General features: G+C 44.5%; 1 protein-coding gene across 4 annotated transcripts in view; it reads right to left on the bottom strand.

Moving 5' to 3' along the window:
• The window catches only part of serpinh2 (serine (or cysteine) peptidase inhibitor, clade H, member 2), a 117557-nt gene that overhangs the window by 11011 nt on the left and 85199 nt on the right, over positions 1 to 21347 (bottom strand). The window contains exons 1-5 of one of the 4 annotated variants that reach the window (XM_037112514.1): positions 8255 to 8602; positions 7920 to 8158; positions 6643 to 7283; positions 2093 to 2185; positions 1256 to 1488 (exon numbers count right to left, since the gene is read on the bottom strand). In XM_037112514.1, coding sequence (XP_036968409.1) covers positions 1256 to 1488; positions 2093 to 2185; positions 6643 to 7276 — 960 coding nt within the window. In that variant the 5' untranslated portion in view covers positions 7277 to 7283; positions 7920 to 8158; positions 8255 to 8602. Of the gene's footprint in view, positions 1 to 1255; positions 1489 to 2092; positions 2186 to 6642; positions 7284 to 7919; positions 8159 to 8254; positions 8606 to 10823; positions 10953 to 21347 lie in introns of those variants that run through there. The other 3 variants (XM_037112515.1, XM_037112517.1, XM_037112516.1) reach the window with 3 other exon arrangements.

Genomic DNA, 21347 nt, shown 5'->3' with positions numbered 1-21347 from the left:
AGGCAGTGAACAAAAGAAGAAGAAACACATAAAAAACAAAGAAGATGATGTTGGCAAAGAAACAATGAGAAAGACGACCGGATTTCTTGGGAGATATGGGAGACCATATGAGGTGAAGTGAAAAATGATGCACTGTGTGGACACAGGAAATGAACGGGATTGAAACTAAAAGAAGAAACTACAAATCGAGGCAGCATGCGGGATCCACTCTGTCAAATTCCACTATGGTATTAAAAAGCTGAGCAACCATTTCCACTCCATTGCACATTTAATGGACTGTATAAGCACATCACCTCAGGCCCCTGTGTCAGGTACAACAATACAAATGAAGAAGAATCAACCACTTATTCCTACAGAAACACCTGTAGATCCCCTGAAAAACACCACAAACCCAAAGCTGGGGCAGGTGAGGTGACTCTGGAAATTAGGCCAATTCAAGATGGGCATCGTCTGGTGGGGATGGAGCACCTGGCTGTTCACACTCACTCCAAGGATTTGCCACAGCCAACTAAAGCCCATGGGGAATACTGAGGAGATGCAGCCGTAAGTGCGCCACAAGAGAGAGGAAAAAAGGATGCAACCACAAACCTAGAAGATGCACCTCACATAAACCACATGATCTAAAATGGAACAGGGTGTCACAGATGGCCTACATTGTAAAGTCAGTGACAAAGAGGAAACTACTGAGGCCCCTCTGATCGTATCCTTAGAGTTTCTCAGCCTATCAGGTGAGGAGTAAGACCAAGATCAACCAAGTCTTTTATCCAAACATTTCCGGGCAGCCAGCCTCAGAGATGCCATACGGCCTGCCAAAGAACAAAGAGGCACGATGCATTAGCCTGAACTATAGGGAACTTGACTGTTCACGGCAAATGGAAAACATTACCGTGTGATTTATTTAGAACTTGAGCATATCACAGTGCAAAGTATAAAATGCGAGTTTAATAATTGATGGATGCTGAGGTCAAGTTTATTTCATCTTATTGTCTTAAGGCCTATTCCACTACAACCCCGTTTCCAAACAAGTTGGGATTCTGTGCAAGAACTATTACAGTTTCTTCAGCGTTCTCAAGCAGTGGGGTAAATAATCATGTTTCATAAAGTGATGAACCTCACCCAATCCTTGCTTGTGAACGACTGAGCCTTTTGAGGATGCCCCTTTCACACCCAGTCATGCTACTATCGCCTCCTACCTTTCAAGTTATCATTACAGTTCAGTGCATGTAGTAATAAAACTAGGTTATGATGTACTGACCTGCAGACTGAGTGTGCTACTGATGTTCGCCCTGGGAAGCGAAATGGCCACGCTGGTGACATTGGCCTTTGCCAGCCAACTCGAAAGCAGCTCCGGGGTCAGGAGCTTCTCCAACCTCGTCAGACTCTCGACGTGGAAGGGAAGCAGGAGCACCACGCTGGCCTTGCCTTCCCATAGCGGCACCTCTAGAACCTGCACCATGTTTTCTATGTCTTCATGGTGACGGTACAAGCCTGGAAGAAAGGACCGAAGTAGGCATGTATGGAGTTGAGAAAAGATCGGAGAGTCAAGAAGAAAAGAAGAAGCTTTATGCCGCAATGGATCATGTTTTGCTTTTCAGCAGTAGGTCAGAGGTGTCTACAGCAGTTCTACAGCAGTTCTGACTTGCATTTTCATTCGTGTCACAGCAGTTATTCGTTTCCACCTGAACTCTCACCCCTTAAGTGAACTGAACTATAGCAGAAAACACTAGAGTTGGAATAAATCCATTCAAACATAAAGTGAGTGCAACCTTAGACTGTATGGCAATAGATCACCAAATAATCTTTTCTCATGAATTGGAAATGACACTATAAGATAACATTAAAATAGAATGCAATGTATCCCTACAACATCTTTAACTGCAGTCGTAGCAGAAAAGCATTCCACCTTGTTGTTTTAAGACGATACATAAAATATGAAAAGCGTGGTAAATAAATCAGAAGGTACACAGTGATAAATAGGAGGGAGGCAGATTGGACCTTACAGATGTTCAAGCCATTTCAGCACTCAAATTGCTTCTCGCTGCATTTATTTGCTGGCAGGAGAGCAACGCACCAGAATGTGTTTTTTTTTTACCTGCTCTGTGCATCATCATCACTTTGGTGTATTTCTTCCCCAAGAAGGTACGATGATCGGTACTCTCCTTGCTGAACTCTCTCTGCCACAGCCCTGAACAAACAGCCAAACACAGAGGACAGAGCCATCCCGAATACTCAGCGCCTGACATGTTGAGTCTGTAATAAAAATACTGAATGATTGAAAGAGGTGAAAAGGTGAACACTGGGTTAAACAATGCCATGTTCATAAATACATATAGACCTGATACATGGTGACACCGGCTGACACTGCTCATGAATCTTCAATATCTACTGCCCATTAAAAAATGTTGAGAGTGCTATACTGAGGCAGTTATGAGGTCCTTAAGGCCACACTCTCCCATTCACTGCCCACCACATCCCACTTGGCCCTGCTAACCCCATGACAGCTGTCAATTTAGGAGGGGCTGAGAGAAGTGGAATTACTGTTGTAATAACCTCACAATACTTTCACAAAGCCGCAGGCCATTTCACTCATGAAGAGGACACAGAGCAGAGTGAGGTCGACAGATTATGACTTGTACTTATGTCACTCTTTGTCAAGGACAACTGGAGCACTGCAACTAACCATGATTTTCAGTATAGATTAAACGGCTAAAAAGATTACTCCTCTCATGACACAATGCTGAACCGCAGGAAGGCCAAATGGCTCACTTGCCCTGATGAAAATTTAGAGACTGCCTGCTTGGCCAGTGGGTCCCACCATGAAATACTTGCACTGGACAAAGTGTGCAGAATTTTTTGTTCTCAGTAAGATCGATAATCAATTACTCCTCAAAATGTCAGGAACAAAGTAAACAATACCTTTTACAAGTTCCCAGAAGTCAAGGTGACAACATTGATCATTTACATGATTAATGATGTCACAACAATCACAAGTAAAAGTGGAAAAATGATAAAAAGCATGACTACACAAGAGTTAACAGCCAATATGTGAAATGGTGCTTTGAGCTAAATGCTAACAACGGCATGCAAACATGCGTCAAATGACAATGCTAACATGTTGATTTTGTATGTATAATGTTTACTATGTTCCCCGTCTTGGTTTAGCTTGATACCACGTCAGCATTTGATAATGAGCACTAAACACAAAGTACAGCTGAGGCTGAAGCGAACGTAATTAGTTTTGCTGGTTCAATAATCTAAAAATATATAGAATTATATGAAATATGTGACAAAGAAGGATTGACATTGACATTGATAGATATGAGCAGATGGATACACTGAAAAGAGCACTGGATGAAAAGTAAAGAGAAGTTCTTAAGAATCTTCCAGAGGGGGTCATGAACGTGTGCCATGACAACCCATTAAATGGTTGTCAAGACAAAACCACAATCAACCTTCACGCCACCGTTAAGTCTTGGCAATCCCAAAACTCCATGGCAATCCATCCAATAGCTGTAAAGATATTTCAGTGTGGACCAACCAATGACTGATACTGTATATTCCTCGTCGGAGCCAGGTTTAGCATGGCTAAAAAAAATATGTGATTCTCCCTGCTAAGCATGCTGGTGCAAGTCACAGACATTCGCTCCATTTCCTGTAACATCAGAGAGGAAACATGACCGCGCAGGAATTCAAAAACAACTGGCTGAAGATTACCTGAAATGGCAGCCATGTTGATGAAATGATGTCCAAATGATGAATCATTTCTCCGAATGTGTGCGTGTGCAAATGCAAAAAGTTGTATCTAGCAGTGTTTTTAATGACCTCACCAGCCTGCACAGAGGACTCTGTTGATCTCTGTGTGTGGCTGTGTGGGCTTATGTCTAGACAAGCGAACCTGCTTTGGGTTTGCTCTGCATTATCTTCTTTTATAGGACAGCATCAGGAGCAGAGGAGAGATCGCTTGAAACCTGAATCCATTAATATCCATCAACAGTAAACAGCGAGACGGCTGCACGAAAGAAACCCAATCGCGCACAGACTCACCAATTCATACTGTAAACATCAGGCAAAAAACAGAGAATCAATGAGACCGACCAGCTCCCTCGGCTCCCTCATCAACTTTTGATTACAAGTAGTTGTGGTATTTCACAAGCTATTATTAGAGGTTAAATATGTGGGGACTTGTTGTTCTCTCTTGCCTTCTCTTTCCTCTTCAAGTTCCCCGTGTTGTTGCGTTATCTTCTGTCGAAGTTTCTCTCTACTGTTTTATTTTCCACAATCCTATTTTTCTCCTTCCGTCTCCAGAGTTTGTTTGTCTAAAAACAGGAACAAAGCCTGAATTAATTAACTGGTGTGGTCTGGAACTCCCAAGGTAGGCCTTTTACATCCCTCCACTATGTCTGTCAATCTCTCTCCCTCTCTCAACAGGCCACCCTCTCTTTACTTTTCTCGGTTTTCGCTCTTTACTTTTCTCCTATTTATTTTTTCTCCTTTGTCCCCTTCCCACCCAGTAATCCCTCCCTACACTGCTCTTTTTAAGCAGCCCTCTTGCAGTTCTCTTTGCTTTTAACATTGCTCTACTATAAACATGTTCCACAACTAATTGCCCCTGACCTTCCCTTTCTTTGAATGCTGTGACAGCCCGGGGAAGGAGAGACCTCGAAGAGCTTTTTTTAATTCTCCCCTTCAATAATTAACTAAAGAGGACGATAGTGAAACAAATAAAATTGGGCAAGGAAGCAGATGCCTGCTCGGTGCCAAAAAAGAAATTCCGGCGCCGTCTCCGAAAGCATTACGTTATCAGAAAACTCAGAATTACCTTAGGACCCTGAAATCAAAGACAAAAATAAGAAAAGTTAGGACAAATGGTGGGCAGCGAGTAAGAGCAAGAGGCAAACTATTGACCACTTTTAAATGATGAATCAAAACTAAAGGAATCCAATTTTCCGTAATCTAATTTGTGAGCTGCAATCTGCTGCATAATCTAATTTGTATATTTTCCTCCATAAAATTAATGAACCAACCAACGAGGGTCGGTTCACAGAAAAACTAATTTTGTAATGAAGTCAAAACATCAAACAAAGAGAATTAATTAAATTGCTTATCAATGTATAGTCTGTCAGGGAATGTTATTTTCAAAAGGCTGCCTGTCTATTGGCAACCTGTTTTCACTTCATCCGCCTTGCCTTTCTTTTGCTCTTCCTAATAAAAAGACTACCTGCAGGAGGAAACAGAAGGAATGGAGGCAGATAGCCGCAGATAAGGATGTGAACAGGAGGAGACATGTGGGAAGAGGAGGAAGAGGAGACAGGGGTAGATTAGACGCGCGATAAACAATGACAAAAGCACAAAAACAGAGAGGAACGCCACAAAAAGAACGAGTGAAGGATATATTTAAACACCTTATCATCTTTTGTGGAGACTGCAAACAAAAATGAGATCCTACGTCAGCAGGCATGCAAATGCTGCCTGTGCCTGAGAAAAAAGAGATGGCAGATTACATTCCTGAAACGTTATCAGGAAAAATGGATAATAAGCTATTTCCTCATAGACAAACACCTACTAACAGCCAAATACGAGTTAAACAAATGCACTTTTTAAAAATGGGCATGATGACGAACGATGGACTTCAGATGAGGATTACGTGGATATGTTCTCAGGATGCAACTGTTCAGTCACAGATGGGGCTTCTAACCGACCGGATTTGTAGCGAAACACTGACTAGTTTCCACCACTGCAGTCCGTCACAAAGAACAGATCCGAGCCAAGCTGTGCCGCCGCAGACTTGGAGCGCTCCAAGCACAGATGTTAGGCATGACACCGAGGGAGAGAGTCTGGACACTTGTTACTCAATTATTTAAGATGACACATCACCCCCCAATGGAAGATGAATAAGCTCTCAGTGATGGACCCCAGAATCATCCTTTATCTGCTGTGTCCACCAGCTGGAGTCCACCGCATGCATGCACGCACACAGATACACACACACTCGTGCACATGGGTGGGCATGCTGGCACACGTAACCTAGTGGGCAAATTGGCGTGCAGGCTCTCAGTGCTGCCTGAACACTGGAAACGGTACATGTGCACGTCATATCAATATTCCAAGACTTCTCATCCAATGCAGCTTACGACTTCGATTCGGAGACGTCGCGCATTTGCAATCAAGCCCACAATTACAAAGAACAGCAGCCTATTTCTGCATTAGTCAGTCCAGCAGAGCTGCTGTGGTACGTGTCTATAGCCAATAAGTTCATCCGTTGGATACTCACCATAATGAATTATGCAGTAGACTACAGAATTGCCTCATTTAGGGTCACATGCCAAGACTGTTTTGGACACACTCACATGTGATGATATGTTTGCAGACTATTTTACAACTATGATTTCCCAGTAATCTACCAAGTTGGCATGGTGACATGTTTTTTTGACTGCTCTTTGACAGTACTCTGAATATCTCTGGGCTGTGGACAAATCATGACATTTGAGGACGTCATCTTTCACCATCCTCTAACATTTTACAGACCACAACCAATTGATTAATTGAGAAGATAATCATCAGTCAGAGTCCATCATCACTAATCACATTAAGATCTGAGTGTAGACAAGCCCATATGCAAACTGCTTTTGTATTACTATTCACCTGTAAAGCGTAGGGCATTTGCCAGTATCAGGGCTCCAGCCTTAGCCTGGACTTGAGCCGCTAAAGGAGCTCCCTCCAGCCCACCGAGCCCGGCTTTAGCCCAGCCATGGAGCAGCTTCAGGTCAGCCTCGGGGTCTCCTTTCCCCAGGGCCTTATGCTGCAGCCTGAACCTGGCCTGGCTGTCCTTCACAAACGCCTGGCTGATTGCTGGGGCTTGCTTAGAGAACAGAGCTGAGGATGTGTGCAGGTGAAAGCTGGTCCCGTTGGCATCGGTGAAACTCTTCAACGCTCCAGAGAGAAGATCCCCGGCTCCAGCCTTGGAGGGGGGTGAGGTCTTGAGGAGGTCTTGGAGCTGGCTGGCGGTGGTGCCCGCCGATCCTCCACCCAACGCTCCAAGCGAGGAAGCCACGAGCACAGGGGAGAAGAGGGTGTTCACTGAGCTCGAGTCCGAGCGGAGGGCCTGGTACAGGCGCAGACCCAGAACCCAGCTGGGGTCACCCTGAGGTGGAGGAGGCGGGTGAGGTGGGGGGCTGGCTGAGGCTGTGGGGCTCTTCTTGGATGAACCAGCAGTGCTGCCCTGCACCAGAAGCACTGGCAGAGAAATGAGGATATAGACAGGAAGCCTGGGCAGCATGGCAGATCTGGAGCAAAGCACAGAGAGAAAAATAACTATTTGTGTGTGTATGACAATGAGTGGAATAAAGAAAGCATCTCTCCCATGTATAATACAAGAAATATAACTCTTCAAACATATCTTGACCGATTTTTCAGCGCATTTCCGCTCGCTGTTATTGCACTGCTCCTAGTTGAGATAAACCAATATCAACACTGCCTGAGGGTTCCCTCTTTGCTGTACAACTCCTACTTGTGCAAACAGCAGCACAGCTCCCACTGTGCCACAGCAGCAAACTTGATTTTATAAAACCCTCCCCACTCGACAACATGGTTATCGTCTCACCCGCCGCGCGACGAAAACACAATGTGACAATTAACTTTTATGAAGTTTCAGAAAGAAAGGCTTTTTAGTCTGGGACTGAAGGAGAGGATGGAAAGGAGAAAGTGAAATACGCGTTTTACTATCATGCCTGAGAAAAATAGAAAAAAGAGGAAAAAAAAAAGAAAAAAAAAAAAAGATTCGACTCATTGATTTTTTGCCGAGCCAGTGACGGGAAACATCTGCCGTCTAGTCCAGCCTACTTTGTTATGATACCCGAAGAGCTCTCGGCGACAAGGAAAGAAGGGGAAGAAAAAAAAAGGCGTGTTTGTTCAAAATTTACCGTTAATTAAATCTAGTTTTCTCCCCCGTCCTCCGCTGCTGTCCTTTTCGAGCGATGTGCTCCAGAGGAAATGTGGCTAGGACCGACTGGGAGCTCAGACGTGGCAGCTTCTCTCGGAGGAAGTTCACCGTCTCCCCTCGGCTTCACCCCCCCGGTCAGCGAGCTGTCTGCTTCCCCAGAAACTTCCAGGCGTCCCCCCGCACGAAAGACGTCGAACACGACGTTAGAACGGGATTTACCTCAGAAAAAAACACCACCCACAATAGCCGTGTGAATGTTATATAAGGCAGTCCTTTTTAAAGTTTATGTAGGAGAATGGTTTACAAGTAACATACCTTGAAAAAAAAAAGACGTCATAAAAGTTAACTCGCTGGCGCACGTCACAGCTAAATATACAGCCGCGTGCGTGAAAATGACTGTTCTTTACTTTAAAAGTCAGATGTGGTATCCGTGGCCTTCATATATTTATGCTTTACAAAACCATAATTAAATATCACAGAATCTCTGTAGAGTGTATTATAGCTGTTTCTCTCGGCGTTTGGCAGGGGGTTTACGTGCGTGTAACGCGGGGGCCTGGTGTAGGTTTTTAAAACGCGCAGGAATCCACCAGTTGCAGCAAACGAGGCGTCTCTCTCTCTCTCCCATACATTCAAAAGAGCGCTTTGTGGCTTTGCCCGGATAATCAGCCCTCTTGTTCTTGGCTCACTGGGGGTTGTAGTTCCCAGAGCCATTCAAGCGGGGTCGCTAATGGTCTTCCCATCGCCTCAGCTCAGTGACCCCCTTGCTAGGGGGGGAGGAGGCTGCGGCGTGCGGGCCGGGGGCCTCCCATAACCTGACATGCAGGATGTGGACCACAGAGCCAGCAAGAGGATGAGCGTTGGTTCATTTCAGCTATTAGTTATGAGTTTTTAGAGTTATATCTGTCCACATTTCGGGATAGTAATTAGGGAATAGGTTGCTGAGAACAGTAAGGTTTTTTTTTTTTTTTTTTTTAATGCTAGTTAATGGAATGAAATTTTGCAGGGGACCACACACTCCACCTCACTTTGCAGTAGTTGCACTAATGTAGTCTACTGTCAGGGAAAAGTAGGGCAGACCACGCAGGCCTCTATTACGCCTGACCCTTCCGAATGTCCTCATTCTGTATTCTCCTCATTTCCCTGTTTTTTTTTTCTCGCCTTTCCCAAATTGTACCTGCCCCCTCTCTCTCTCTCCCTGGAGCAGAACAAGAAGTGGAAAAAAAAAAAAAAGCAGATAACTTGTAACACATGGCTCCGGGACGGGGATTATTGCCCCAAATTGAAGGATGGAGAATGGTCATATAGGGCTCTAATCAATAAATGTAGAGATAGACTAAGGAGGCTAGAGAAGGATCAGAGAGGGATATGGAGGAAGATAACTGCTAGAGACCACCAATGCTCAGCAATCAGGCCGAACATGACAGCTTGTAGACCCAACCAATTATTTACCACAGCCAAATCAATAGAGCTCTCTCGGAAAGATAACCATCAGCAGCACTATCTGGAACACATTCACAGCAGAAAGCACAAACACACACTGAGCACTCTGCTCGCTGCCACTCTCACTCTCTGTCTCTTTTGGAAGCGTGCACACACACACTTCCCTCCCCTCGCAGACACTTAGTTATCACACTTCCTCGGAAATAAGACACAAATTATTGAACTACTGGACATCTACTCTAAAAAAAGAGAAGCATTTAAAACAGCGTATGTCAAACAGCGGCCACAGCGGATGTGAAAAATGGCATCAAAAGCATTAAATGAATGCCATCAAACGTCGGAGGGCGCATACAAACTAGCACACACACACACTCTCGTTAATGACGCCGAGATGTGTCAGCGGTGATGAGTCGGTGCAACGTCAGAGGTCCCGACCCTCACCAGAGGAGTCGCCGCCCCCCTCCCGGGACCCCCCCCAGTGCCGCATCACAGTCGGTCTCGTCAGTAATGAGCGGTGACACGCGTTACAGTGCAGAAGATTCATAAAGAGCAGGGCTCGCGCCGCAGGTAAACGAGTCCCAGGGGGAACTGGCTGGGAACCCGAGAAGCCCCTCAGTCAGTGGATTGTGCACCTGGGGATTCATAAAGGGACGCACTTTAACCACAACGCACCGCCACATTTCCCTCCACCTGCACCCCTGCCCTGTTCGCCCTCGCCTCTCAGCGTCTCCTCCCAAGCCCGGAGCCCTGATACGGTTTTCCAGCTCCAGATGTCATTGTCTTAGGCAGTAAATGTTGTGTTTCACCCCACATGTTATCCGTTTATGCGGCTGTTAGCCATTGTTCTTGGCTGTTGTCGGGGTTAAATGCCCGTGGCTCAAGGGCTCGGCAACAGGATCAACACCTCGCAATGAAAACCGTTATGGTCACTGCCAACTGGCCTTAAGCTATATCCAGCCCCCCCCCGCCCTCCTCCTCCTCTCATTTTCTCCCTGTTTCTCCTCAACACACCGTTTTTTTTCCACACATATTGTAGCGTTTATGCAATTCCCCCCTCTCCTCCCCTTTGCTCTTCTTTCAGAATGAGATATTTCACTTTGCACTACATTAGCTCGGCTACCTTAGACTCCTTTTCACACTGTAACTTCCTCTTTCTCCTCCTCTCCCTTTTTTCATCCATCCCTCCAGGTCAGTGTGCCTGAGGTTTTAGCAGTTCGCTCTATATTCCTCCTACCTCTGGGGGCTCCACCGACACACACACACACACACACACACACACACGACTCTGTATCTATTTCCTCCTCCATCCATTCCTGGAAGAGAAGTGTCATTTCTAATACAGGACACAAAGCAGACAGAACCCCTTTACCTATTAACAAAAACTCAAACTGTGAAAGTCCCACAGCGCTCTTTCCTCCGCCTTCTCCCACCTCCTCTTACTCACTGTCGACCCGTTTCCTCTTCTCTTCTCGCCTCCTCTCAGTCTCCTACTCTCTTCTCATCTCTCCTCTGCTCCTTCTCCCTTTAACGGCGCCGTCCAAACCTCTCCCCGTCCCTCCACGTCTCACAGATTCTGGAGTGCGTACAGAACAAACAGCATGTAACATGCGAGCCTCTGTTCTCCTCAGCTCCGGTCTGCCTGTCTGTCATCAGCTCTGGCCCGTTTCAACCGGTAAGAGAGCTGGTTCACATCCTGCTTGGACAGGCCTGCGGGGTCCTGTTGGTTTACATCAAGGTCCCTTATGTTTCTTCTCAAATTAGGGCTCTTACTTAATGTCTGACCAAGCTGCTAAGCTGCAACTGCAATGTGACTGTTGAGATCTTGTGCTTAACCTTGACCATGAATAAAAGGAAAACAGAGAAAATGACTTGGTGAAAGGTCACCAGGAAATGTCACCTTTGCAGTTTTTACCAGCAGTAGCTTCTAATCTTGGGAATTTCTGATTTATATTTGATTCACTGTAACATGTAAAAAAATAAAAATAATAATAATAATAAATAAAATAAGCCAAGGGAATAGAAATATGCAAGCAAACACATTGAGACAAAAGCAAAGGGAAAGTACAGAAAAATAAAAAAAAAAAATCTGCAAGATTAACATAAAAAGGATGTTTAGGTCTGCCTTACTGAAGATCTAAAAATACACATTTTGGATGGGATTTGGGGGAGTGGGAGATGAGCGCGTCCCCCGACTGGGATGTTTTTTTCCCCAACTTCGAAATCTAGGGCAAAACTTTTTTTTTTTTTTGTGAGGCAGTGGGAGGTATAGCTGGACAGATGGAGGGAAGAATATGTGTTTAATCGATGCAGGGAAGAAGTGTGTGGGGGGGGGGGCAAAAGCAGGAAAGGTGAGGAGGGGTCAGTGGCAGTTGGGGTCGGGGTGAGCATGTTGAACAGTGCCAAAATCACACGCACATCTGCTGCTCATCTAGAATGTTCCCAATAAGTCTTAAACGTTTCCTGCAGCCCTGTGAAAGGGTGCCGGGCTGCCAGAACGGTGTTTGATTTTCTTTTCTTTATGTGCATAGGTGGTCTGTCACCTTTTCTTCCTCGCAAGGCGCGTCTATAAATTACCCAAACTTTGGCGCAATTCAAAGAAGTACAAAAGCAGGGGCACACATCTCCGCAGGCACAGCGAGGAAGGCAAATAAGTGGCTCTTAATGTGCTCAGTGACTCAGACAGAAAAGCAAATGCCAAGCACCCACAAGAGTACACAGCTGCTTCAAGCAAGTGTTGACAACTATCTTTATAGGAATTAAATATTGCTCTTAACACCGCCCCTAGTAACCGTCACACACCTGTGACTCAGATCACTCAGGCTCAGGCTCCGCGACATTAAATCAACACATTCGCTTTTTCGGCGCATCGCACTCGGCGCGCGCACACACACACACACACACACACACACACACACACAAGCTCATATACAATGTGCCTCACACGCAACTGCGCAAACACGCCTGACGACTGTCAAAAATATGGACGCACACCTTCAGAAGGCAGATATGCTGACACCCTCACCCACCCACACACACACACACACACTCACACACATGCTCACACACTCATATCCTCTGGCTGTGAGTTTGCCAGCAGCCAGCTGGTACTGTCATGTCTGATAGGCTGGAACAGAGACAGAGACGGAGACGAGGCCGGGAGAGGAGAGAAGGAAGGAGGGAGGCAAGCTGGGAAAATGTCTACAGCAGAATGCATTAGTGAGATTGAGAAAACTGTATCAAACCCTGGCAACTCATTACACTATCTCATTTGGGTCCATAGGGAGTTTCCTTCTGTCCCTCATCCCAGTTCTCTAAACTACAGGACATTTTTGTTTGTCTGCCGCCTTCTCCTTTACTTACAGTAAGTAACCCCCCCAGATTGTGTCCTTTGGTCTCAATTTTAATGAACGTTGTTTATTTTCAAGTACACCAATATGATCATAGCAGTGATGAATGACACGCTGACACATCTAATAAGTAGGGGCCCGTGTTTTGGTCTCAGTTTCGTCTAATTGTGTGTAAGCTACGTTGTTTTTAACAAAAGGGGAAATGAAGATTTTTTTTTTCCAGCCCTCCGAGACAGCCGTGATTAAAATGTTGTTGATCAAGACAAATCACTCAGCAATTACTCCGCGATGTGATTTCTGGTGTTCAAAAATAAGCTCACACTTCAAATAGCCAAAACAAAAGAACATGAGAAAACAATATTATCATTTCAGTGTTTGGCAGAGTCTCAATTTGTCACCAGACTCAACAGTACTTACTTGGAATAAAATACAAAACTGTTGGTAGTAAGAAATAATGGCCATATAGATATAGGCTGATAAAGGTCATAGATTTCTTAATGCATATCCAACTGTCCATTGAAGACAAACGGCCCTTGAGATGTCATTCTCCCATTTCAAACTGCTATGTACAAGATATTTTATAAGTACCTAGGAGACATGGACATATTGACTTCAATCTGTACTGTCTTTAGAGACATGTACAATTTAATACTGTAAGACCAAAAGTGCCCAGTAAGCTATCTCTACCTCTAAGTATGGCTCCCTATAGAAAAAGAATGCCTCGCACATCATTAAGCCATTGAGACAGATGTCTGGGGGAATAACTGCAGAAATAATAATAACTCAGTTGTGTATTTATGTACTGAAGAGAGCCAAAATCTAACTGTCCAGTTTCTACAGTATTTTTATTTTTTTTTTTCATTTTCAGTAAAAAAAAAAGTGTAACTGTTTTTTTGTTTTTTTTTACGAGATAAGTGACTTTGAAAAAATAAAGACCAGACAAAATTTTGCCAGATCAAGGTCACGTTTTCACCTAAAAGCATCTGGATCTTTCATAGAACTACACGATTTTTTCAGCCCGTCTCTGTCTGCATTTCCACCACGGTCTTAAGACCCTCAAAGATGAGGCAAAGTGGTCCACTCACACATGACAATGTGAGTGGCTATGGAAGCTTCCCTCCATAGCTCAATGTTTGTATGTTGAAGCACAATGACTGAACAAAAACGTGTGTTATTGAAGATGTTGCAAGAGGCAAAAATGCAGCAGGTACTCAACCAATCAGAAATATTCAGCGCCACAAGCCCCACCCCCAAAATTCCTGTACTTTTGGTAAATACCACCTGTCAGCATGGACAGTTTGGGGGGTAGAATAATGTCTCCCAAAGTCAATTTAGACCCTAGTCCTTTTGGTGGACTAGTTGTTCGATTCCTCTAAAGGTTTCTAGTCCCTGAGGAAAGGTCCTGGTAATGTGGCATAGTAGACTTTATCTATCCTAGCATCTATGTAAGGCTGTTCTAAGAGGGTGCTTCGAGCTAAATACTGATGTTAGCATGCTAGAATGCTAACCAGCATAAGTGGCAAAGTATCATAATAACTGATGTACCAGCGGTGCCGTTAGGCGCGTTAGCTAAGTGGCCAAAGCAATAAATAATGTTAGTAGTATTCACACAATAAAGCCGCTAATCTCGATGTTCATAAGTGAATGACGTTTGCCCGTATTTAGTCATTAATAGAAAGTTCATTTCTTTGCATGCTTTTACTCATTACATATTATTTCAATGAATGGCTGATAATTGGGACACCAGTTAAGGTCTTTTGACAAAGAAATGATAACTAGGAAATGTGATCACGAATGCAAAAAAAAGCAAAGAAGTGTATATTTACTTCACCATTCAAGCTGAGGTTTCCAAGATATGTTAATCAGGTTTTTCATAACAGGGGAAAAAAAAGCTTATCTGGGTCATTATTAGTTATGATGTTTACAGGCATCAACAACAAACACAAGTCTATCAAGATGAGTGATGCATCCCGAATTAAAAGCAGTCGGGTTGACTTTAAAAATCCCCAGAAAAGTTTAAAAATGTTATTACAAAAAGAGAACTTATGGCTGCCCCTGCCCTTTAATTATCATAAAACTTTATTGCAAAAACTTTTTTTATGGTTGATGGTTAAATTATACTGTGGAACGTTTTACCCACCTCCCCATATACAGGCAGAATATTCATATGATCAAAAGTCATTGTTATTATAATGTTATTCCTAACATAAGGAATAGATATATAGTACACGTTCACTTTAGCATAACCGCAGAAAGCAGTGACATTTGAACAGGATATTGTGAAGCCTTCACAATAAGAGCTTCAGAGATTAACATCCATAAAGAGTAGAGTAGAGCTGCCTTCACCTGTTCCCATGTTTTATTCACGACCGCTCCCTGTGCATTACCATACATATTTATAGAGATAACTACATTTACATGTACATGGACACCCTTGAGCATGTACACACACTCACACACATATATACACACACATGCACACAGAAGTTCAGCCTATCCCTGAGGGCTGAAGCTGTCATTTTAGTCCTTCACAGCGGTTACTGTACACGTGCATCCAAAGGAGCACACACAGAGATCCATTGTGTGTGTATGTGTGTGTGTGTGTGTGTGTGTGGGTGTGTGTGTGTGTGTGTGATTCAGACTGACTGATAGATGATGGCTGCAGGGCAGGTGGGCACTGAGTCATCTGCGGGTGTTGGAAGGTGGATGGATGGAAGGGAAATGGGTGGAAAATTTGGGCGCAGGGAGGGGGGGGTGGAGAAGATGAAGTCAGGTAGCCTGTCGGTCAGGCTGCCACTGAGCCTCATGGGAAACTGGTTGCACGACCGCTTAAGGGCACGCTGATGGAGGGAGGAAACTGAAAGAATGTGGGAAAGGGAAGCAAGGCAGAGGGAGAAAGGGTAAAAGGTCAAAAACATGGGGCAGGGGAAAGGAATGGAGTAACTGAGTGATGCAAATGAACAGTGTTACTGCCTTATTAATCGCTTTGCCTAGGAAAGGTGGAGGGGAGCTATATATATATATATATATATATATATATATATATATATATATATATATATATATATATATATATATATATATATATATATATACATACAGGGGTGGGGGGGATCACAGGAACACACATAAAGACACATCTAAAAATAGGGGAATTCTGGTAAGAAACGGGCACAGATGAGTAATGTCACAGGAATGAAAGACGAGGTGAGTGTCATCCACAGGCAGAATAAAAAGAAAAGACGGACAAAAAAAAAGAGCCAGAGGTGTAATATATCACCGCGGCTCTGCTACCACATCAACAGGTGATGTCATCCGGCTGAATGCAACGCGGTCGCGCTGGGTGTGGGGCAACGGAGTTGAGATGGGATAGAGGGGGTTGTAACTGCAACCTTGTGAAGGGATGGGGGGGGGGGGATCCGCTCTCTTCATTCTCATTATCCCATCATCTCTCCCTCCGTTTGTATCAAAGCTTGCGTGTCTCTCTCTCTCTCTCTCTCACCCTCTCATGCCCCCCCACCTCCCCTAAGCTGCTCCGCTATTCGCGCCGGCAAGGCTTAAGACGCAGGGAATTTGCCCTCTCCTCCCTCCATGTTGCACAGAGCGCTATATGCAGAGCCCGCGTCTATCGGCGAGGAGCTATAAGCTGCTATGAATGTCAAGGGTCAACTTGTGATATTATTCTGCTGTTAATGGCCCACCATGTTACAGGGCCTCTAATATCCCTGGAAATGACTGCTCAGACAGCTGCATGGTGTGTGTGTGTGTGTGTGTGTGTGTGTGTGTGTGCGTGCGTGTCACATCATCAGACCACCTTAGAGTGCGTCATGTGACAATGACTATGAAGTGGGCTTCAAATGTGAAACATTTTTTGCGGACTCATCAACGTCCAGCGACGGGCAACCAAACACTTTGGGCCAATCGTTTGCTCCGCAGCCAGGCTCTGTAGAGTTCTGACCTTTAGTTTATAGATCCACTTTGGCCCTTTACTTCCTCTAAAGAACTACAAACACAGCGATTAAAAAAAAAAAAAAAAAGCAAAAGAAGACATTTAATGGCATTTAGTTGAAGTATGCACGTGTGTTGTGTGTGTGTGTGTGTGTGTGGGAGGGGGGACGTGTCCGTGCGTTAATCCAGTTCACATTCATCAAAATTGCATTAATTTCGGCCTCACTCGAAGTCCAAAGAGATGTACACCGGGAGCCTTGTAAATATTGCTTCACGGTAATTCCAAAGTGGCCACAGGTGCAGCCTTCATGCATTTATTAAAAGCGCATTTGGATGTTTCCAACTGTTGAATTGCGCCGTGTTGTGATGCTGCTCTGCAGATTCACTCCGTGTCTCTCCCTCCTGCCGCAGTGAGCAATAAGAGACTCACAAGCGGGATTCTACAGGGCCAGGGGCCAATGTCCACCACAGCTCCATTTCTGAAGATTCCCTCAGAGCAGACCCTGCGTGCGTTATACTGTGGGTCTCATCTATGCATTCTTTTCTTCTTGGAAGCGATGGGACTAAAAGCACAAGATTACTGGTGCTATGCGGAACGTTTTTTTTTTGCCATCAATAATTCAGCGTCGCATTCATTGAGACATAAAACCATTTACCATAAATAAATAAAAAAAACACAACTGCTGGGGAGAATAGCAGCCTTTACTGGCCTCTGTGCTCCACAATACTTGGTCTTTCGCAACAAAACGCAACAGCAATTATGGGAATTGTGAACACGTGCTAAAAATACTTGTGACATGGAGACGGAGGGTACCAATCATCTCTGCTATTGTTTTAACTGATTACAGCATTCATGCCCATCGTACTCTGTCACCTAATTTGATGTCTATGATAATAATTAAGATTTCCAAACGAAGCAGTCTTTAGATCCGTGCATGGATGAAGTTTAGAGGCACAAAACTTTTATTTTATGGTTTTCAGATGACATCGTTCAGCCGAGCTGTAGCAGATGTCACGAATCTGATTGGGTCTGATTCATCTCCTCCGCCTGAAGTGGCCCCGGCATTGTGCTTCGTCCAGTTTTCATTTCAAAAGTTCTGCTTTTGATTTCATTAATGGATGCAGAAGGAGGACCAGCACTGGGGGGACGACGACTATATTTCTTGAGTGAAATGAAGAAGACCACTATGCAAAAACTAATTCATCGTACATTAAAGTCCTGCATTAAAAGGAGGGGGGATCTGTAAAATATGGACAGATATTTTTGTTTGAAAACACTTGAAAAATGAACTGAATAGTATCAACAGTGTGTGAGGAAACATCGTTGTTGTCCTGTCAAAGAACCGTGCTAACCAGCTAGCCCGTGCCCATCTTGTGTCCTAATACCACTTTGTACTGCAGGACGCCACAGCTCACTCATCAAATTACGTATTTTTTAACCTTTATTCTTTAACCCAGAACGATGCAACCGTTCACCACATTGACTCCCATGTGATCTGAGGTTGCAGTGTGGGCAGACCACAATCAGCTGATAGGCCCACTTTGCTCCACAGCCAGCTGACCTACCTGCTAATGGCAGTTAGTTGTTACAGCCAGATAGCTGGCCATTTCTTTAAAATTACGCCTTTAAAAGTAAAAGCATGGGAAGACAAGAGTTAAATTTGACTACTACATAAATTGTCGGGTAGTTGCATTTGTATTATTGCATTTGCACTGAAACTCTCTGCAAAGTAGCTTGTAACTACAGCCAATCGGATAAATATGGTGGGATAAAATGTGTGGTATTTCCCACTGAAATATAGTGGGTTGGAAGTAAGTCAGCAGCACTGCACAAAGTTGAAATAACTCCACTAGGACATATTACCATAAAGGACGTGGTAGAGGACCAAGGTTTCAAAAGTCAGTTTTTGAAATTTTGGAGCTTGTGCCATCACTCATAAATGGAGCTGACAGTTTCAAGGTCCGCCTTCAAGACAACGATCACACAGTTCTATGTAGACTGAAACCGTTTCGCTTGTTGTAATAATAAATCCAGTGTCAGAAAAAAGGGGACTATATCCAGAGTCCTCGTTCCAGTGTGTTCTAAAGTTCATCTGAAGCTGAAATAGACCTCCTCTGAAGTCTCGCATTTGCTTCACTGACACTTTGGAATGTTTCTTGGCAAAGAAGGCGGACTATGGATTTTGTCCCACATCTCTTCTCCCAGAACCACGCTCGCAAAAAGGATCTTTTAATGGCCAGTATGGACAGAGGAATGATTAAAGCAAGAACCTCTGCTTTCATGTGGCCATGTGATTAACAAGTGGCATGTCCTGGGGGGGGGATGATGGTAACCCCTATGTTCAAGGAAGGTCTCAGCCTTCTTAATCTTTGTACAGCCATCCACAGCCTGCTGGTCTGTGACCTTGACTCCTCTCTAGTCAATTCAGTGACCAGTTTTTGACTGGTGTTTAACAGACAGCTGATGATGTCTGCTTCCCGGCTGTTTCACTGATGTGTTCCTCATAGGCGATGCAAATGTTACGAACAGAACTCCCGTTAATTTAATTAATTTTCACTGACTGGGAGACACTTGGAAGGTGTTATTAAAGTCCAGACACATAAAGATTTTGCCCAAAGTTAATCTGCTCTTCATCTGGAGTGGATGCACGTCTTCCTACGGATGGGAATCGAGGACCAGAACTCATGAAAACTTGTGCCTTTCCTCGATGCCGGCAAGTTTTCTGACAGTTGTGCACTGCAAAAACAATGACATGTGTGGCTTCATTTCAGGACAGATGACAACAGCGTTGGTTGTAATATCTGTCAGTTGATCACTTCAAATAAAGGTGAAAACAGCAGGAATAGGCCGCACCATCTTTCTACACGGCATAAGATTAAATTGCAGGACTGCCATGTATTTGACACTCCTTCTTGCTTTCCAACTGAGCAGTATGTCAACTGAGGATGAATATCCTATGATATAATGAGATTAGCGCCATGAAGGCAGGCTCAGCATTTTTCTTTTTTTTTTCCTTCGACTGAGAAAACCTAAATGAAAACGAGTGCTGTAAAAAACAACCTCTCACTTCATCCATTTTTGGATGACGACAGACTGGCTGTTGCTACGGCTAGCTCTCAGGCTACGATCAGCCCGACAAAAGACGATCAAGAACCAGCTGGGGAAACGGTACAGATGTGGATAAGCACGACTGATAATGGTACTGGAATAATCCATCCATTGTCTGTAAATGCTTTATCCCTCTTATGGGGTTGCAGGGTTTTTTTTTGCTGGAGCCAATCCCAGCTATCTCTGGGCGAGGGCAGGGTATTCCCTGGACAAGTCGCCAGCTCATCGCAGGGCCATTCGCTGATGGCTGAGGCCGCCATGCAGGGTGTCAGCCGCACATCAGGAGCGATTTGGGGTTCAGTATCTTGCTCAAGGACACTTCGACATGCAGCTCAGCTCAGCCCGGAGCTGGGATTTGAAGCCAACTTGACTTAAAATAAAATAGATTTTTATGGTTCATGTTAATGTAAGCTGAAGTGTAGACCAATGTGTTTCTCCGGCACGCCGTGCTCTCCTTTGTGCAGATAAGCAGATCCTGAGACCACCCTGCGGAACAGCACATGACATTCTCTGATAAAAAGCAACCTTTTTAGAAAATGACACCAATTCTAGTTTTTCTTTGCCCTCAACAACCCTCATGCGGTCGGACTACCTGGTTTGATTTACGGTCGCCAAGGTAACCGCTCCATTATAAGCCTAATAGCTCGTGCAGAACAATGCATGTCATCATTTTGACGAATTTCTGTATGGCTCGCTGGAAAATCCTTGTCACCATAATTGCAATTACATGTGTGTACCACAGCAGGAGCACGTACCCGGGCACCTGGTATATATATATTTTTTTAAATGTTCTTGCTCTGACAGCATAGACAAAGAGGGCAGACTAAGCTCCATACTGAAATCTGTTCAACGCAGCTTTTCCTCAGACTCCCACTGTTTTGCCGTTTCTCTTCTTGAAGGCAATTTAATTTTTCCCCCTTCAGAATTTCTTATTCAGACAGCGGGAGGCTGACACAGACGCACAAGAGAAACATTCACCGCGGTCAGGACTCCATGAGCTACAATGATACACCCCAGCGAAACTCAAAAGGAACAGCTCCTTTGCAGTGGGATCATATTCCTACTTTGTAGGAGTGATGAGAGCAGCGCAGAGACATGGTAATAAAAGGAGGCTGTAGTCTTAGCTGTGCCGAGGCCTTTTGCATAATGAACAGTATAATTATTTTCTGTTCCTGTACTCTATTGTATTGGGCGTTAATCCTAACAGATGAGAGCTCAGGTGGACAGAAGGCAGTAAAGAGCGGAGAGGCTGTTGCAGGGTTTAGTGCGCCGTGGCCTCAGCTGTAATGAAGCAGGTGGATGCAGCGGAGTTCGATGAGGGAGCTGTAATCTGGGAGGCTGTCTGCTTTATTACCCCACTGTCTTGTCAAGAGGGCACCACACACACACACACACACACACGAGAAAAAGTGCTGTAGATAGAAAGGGAAAGAAAGAGAGAGAACAAATCTGAATGTGTGAAGTAGAGAACCAGAGGGGGAGGGAGGGAGGGAGGGAGGGGAGGGGAGGGAGGAAGGGGAAGCAATCAGCCGCCTGGTCCTAATCATGTTCCTCTCTCTTTCCT

This window comes from Acanthopagrus latus, chromosome 10, assembly GCF_904848185.1.
Source record: "Acanthopagrus latus isolate v.2019 chromosome 10, fAcaLat1.1, whole genome shotgun sequence".
NCBI classification, from domain to species: Eukaryota; Metazoa; Chordata; class Actinopteri; order Spariformes; family Sparidae; genus Acanthopagrus; species Acanthopagrus latus.
Note: the sequence above shows the minus strand (reverse complement) of the source record. Positions and strands in the feature narration are given on the sequence as shown.